Source organism: Branchiostoma belcheri, unplaced genomic scaffold, assembly GCF_001625305.1.
Source record: "Branchiostoma belcheri isolate BF01 breed outbred unplaced genomic scaffold, Haploidv18h27 scaffold29, whole genome shotgun sequence".
NCBI lineage: Eukaryota > Metazoa > Chordata > Leptocardii > Amphioxiformes > Branchiostomatidae > Branchiostoma > Branchiostoma belcheri.
In genome coordinates, this window is record NW_017803898.1 from 3,131,785 (window position 1) to 3,135,343 (window position 3,559).

At 41.0% G+C, this 3,559-nt stretch overlaps 1 protein-coding gene across 1 annotated transcript in view; it reads right to left on the reverse strand.

Annotated features, from left to right (window-relative positions):
* Positions 1 to 2,899, reverse strand: part of LOC109473144 (glucuronokinase 1-like) — a 12,213-nt gene extending 9,314 nt beyond the window's left edge. Inside the window, exons 1-5 of the mRNA XM_019773044.1 lie at positions 2,835 to 2,899; positions 1,581 to 1,687; positions 1,299 to 1,343; positions 604 to 757; positions 440 to 511 (exon numbers count right to left, since the gene is read on the reverse strand). Coding sequence (XP_019628603.1) covers positions 440 to 511; positions 604 to 757; positions 1,299 to 1,343; positions 1,581 to 1,687; positions 2,835 to 2,891 — 435 coding nt within the window. The 5' untranslated portion in view covers positions 2,892 to 2,899. The remainder of the gene's footprint in view (positions 1 to 439; positions 512 to 603; positions 758 to 1,298; positions 1,344 to 1,580; positions 1,688 to 2,834) is intronic.
* Between the last annotated feature and the right edge of the window lie 660 nt (positions 2,900 to 3,559).

Here is a 3,559-nt window from a genome sequence, read left to right on the forward strand (position 1 = left end):
TCTGTTAGACTCTGAAAATCTCTCTCTAAATTCAAAGAAAGCAGCTGATTCCTAAAAAAACCCTACCTGTTAGTGGTTTTCTCCACCTCCACTATCCCCCGTGACTCTGTTTTCTCGGATGGCTCCATCTCGTAGTAGATCGCCAGCTCTCCATCCTGTAATGAATACAACGTTGAATAGATAAAAATCTTTGAAAATAAAATAAAAAATGAATATGTTAATTAATAAAACTATAACACATCTTGTTTGTTTATTCATGTTGGCAGATAGCACACAAGATAAAAACTGGACCAAAAATTCCAGAATGTTGTATTTGTGTAACATTACATCACAGAAGCATGGTTTATTCATCATTTGTCAAAGATATGCAGGAGTTGGACTAATTTCCTCTGCAAACTGGTCACTCACCTTGAGTTTAAATAACTCATATATAACTCACCTTGAGTTTAAAGTAGTCCAGGACTTGTGAGAGGTCAAACTTCTGGTCCTGGAACAACATGTCTCCTGCAACCTGCCAGCAATAATACATATTATCATTACTTAAAATACTTATACAGCCAAACAAATAAACAAACAAACAAACAAACAATATACACCACGTACCACCATGACATCATCGTTGACCCGTTTGTTGCGTAGAACGAGCTCGAAGTCTGCCACGGAACCGAGTCGCGTCTCAAACGTTGTTGAACCGTCGTTCACGATATTCTCCACCGGAAAGTCGTGTGCAGTCGCCCAGCGCTCAAAGTGCTTGTACCTGGGGGAGGGTCAAAATTGTAAATTTGTCTGTTTGCACATTCATTAATTCGTTCATTAGTTCATTCATTTATTCATTCATTCATCCATCCATCCATTCATTCATTTACCAGAAAGTCGTGTGCAGTCGCTCAAAGTGCTTGTACCTGGGGGAGGGTCAAAATAGATTATTCGTCTGTTTGCATATTCATTCATTCATTCCTTTTTCCTTTCTTTCTTCCTTCCTTTCTTCATTCATTTAGTCATTCATTCATTCATTCAATCTTTTTCATCCATGCATGTATTTATTGATACATTAAGTTCAATCAATATAGAGAAAGGAAAAACTAATTGTTAATTGACTGATTCATTCATTCATTCATTCATTCATCCATTCATTCATTCATTCATTCATTCATTCATTCATTCATTCATTCATTCATTCATTCATTTATTCATTCCAATCTTTTACTATCTAATAAGTCAGTGGAGAAATCTCTGGATCTTTTTTTACATTCTTTCTCTCTATAATTACAGCACAAACTCCAGGATTGCTGACTTACTTGTCTGCATTTGTCACCAGGTACACATCGCTAAACAGCTGCCTCCTGCAAAACAAACACAATGTCATATAAACCAGACACACTGAGAAATAAAAACATTTTGCATCCATATAACCATGGGGTTTATTGGCTAATGCTACTTGCTAGCTAGGGACACATTTCCTTCTCCTAGGGTCTTGACCTGTACCTAGCCCGTCGTGGCATGTATGTACAATAAAGGTACAATAAAGGTACAATAAAGGTGTATTTCATTTCATATCAGAAGTGTTGCAGTTAACTCACGTGTTGAGAGCGTCCCACCAGAAGGTGAGGATCTTCCTGCCCCCCACCCCAGGCAGGAGGGCCTTCGGGACACCCTGTAGGTTGGTGTATCTTCCCGACGAATCCTTCTGGAACAAGAAATCAGAAATTGCAGATTTGAGTGTTTGGTGCATCAGTCCATGTTTTGGAACTGTACTATATGATCATAGGGAAATTCCTATAACTACTAAGTACCACAGTGACTGTAGGTTTGGGTATCTGCCTGACGAATCCTTCTGGAACAAGAAACCAGACATTTTAGACTTCCAGCCAGCTCCACACATTATATCAACTCCAGCACTGCGGTGATTCTCTAGCCTCTACCAGGCTTCGGGAGGCGACTGGAGAAGGTAGAAATTGGCCAAATAGAGAGAGATAACATGCCGAGGGAGTTGGTCTGCTGGAGAGTACGGGTGCACGTCACTGTACTCTTAGCGGTGCAACTCACCCCGCATGCTATCTCTCTCTATTGGGCCAATTTCTACTCTTTCCATCCTCCTCCCGAAGCCTGGTAGAGGCTACAGATTCTCCCTTACCTCACAGCTAAGTTCTAGATCTGCCAAGTGTCTATGTCCAGCCACTAGTATAAGGTCTCATTTCGGTATTCTTCCGCGTGGGTACTCTAAAGTAGATCGTACTAAAAATTAAATGCGTGTATGGATGTGTGTTTATATCCGCCAGAAATTGCATTTTAGCTAAGTCAGTTGGCGTAAACCGCTTGTGATATGAGAGGTTGTTTGTATGTGCTAAAATTAGTGGGTAAGTGTTGACATCCGCGCGACAGGTCGGATGTTTACACGCTGTTGTGATGGGTAATGCGGTCAGGAGGTAGCAGCGCTGGAGGACCTCTGGCGGAGAGTGGCCAAGTGCAGTTTATAAATAAATAAAAAGAGATTGTTGGGTTAGATCTGGTTGGGAATTTTTTGACGTAATGTAGGGCCATTGTGCTCAAAATTGATCGGATAGACTAGATGGCTGTCATTCAAATTATTGGGTTTTGGCCTATGTAAAGTTACGTATTTTGCCATAGGCGGCCATAGTTAACAAAAACTCAAGAATGAGACCTTAACACAGATCATTTTCACATAGGAAACTTTCCGCTATCAGCCGACCATATGGAACTCATTTACGTGGCCCAGACATAAACAAACTTTTAACATCCTGTCAAACTAAAGCGGAACAGCTCAAATATTGACAAAGCGAAAAAGAACTAGCTTAAAAAGTCTTCAGAATTACCTTTATTTCTTTTTCCAAAAGAATTCCGTGTCCAGCAACAAGTATGATGCATATCATGCTTAAATATGAGGGCAAAGGTCACCAATTGGCGCATGCCCAGAGGGCCCAGCCTGAGACCCCTTTGATAACCGCATCCAAACCAACTGAAAACAGCCTTTTTCTTGGTATGTGTGGATAAATGCTGGCATTTTCCAGCTGGGGAGTTATTTCTATTTCTACTAACTTGAAAAAACTGGCCGTTAGTGTTGTTTTGGCTGCTTGGTAGAGTTCTAAAACTAATCCCATCTTCTTGTCTTTTGGTGGTCTTCATGGGGGTCAGAGGTCATGCTGCCAGTGTTTGGATTTGCCGTGCTAGTACCGCTGGTCAAAAAGTTAAATTTTTGGACTAAATGGACAATTTGGAAGTTGGACTACCCTGTCAGTGTGTGTTTGCAATAGTTGAACACTCAAGTAGGTGATTGTTGACAGCTCAGTTGTTAGATGTTTTCTATATATTCCAATAGGGGCTGGAATTAGTGGGCTGTGCCCTGACATAGAAGAAATGGCCGAAAAAGTCGGAGTAAATATTTTATCGCAAACCTGTTCTATTTTACCTGGATTTTATGGGCGCCGCCATTTTGTTTCCCGTCATGCAATGGGGCAGGTCAAAGTTGAGTGAGGTGCATTGTGGGACCTGTCACAGGCCTACAGTGTAAGGACGACACCTAGCGGTATGTTTGGAAAGA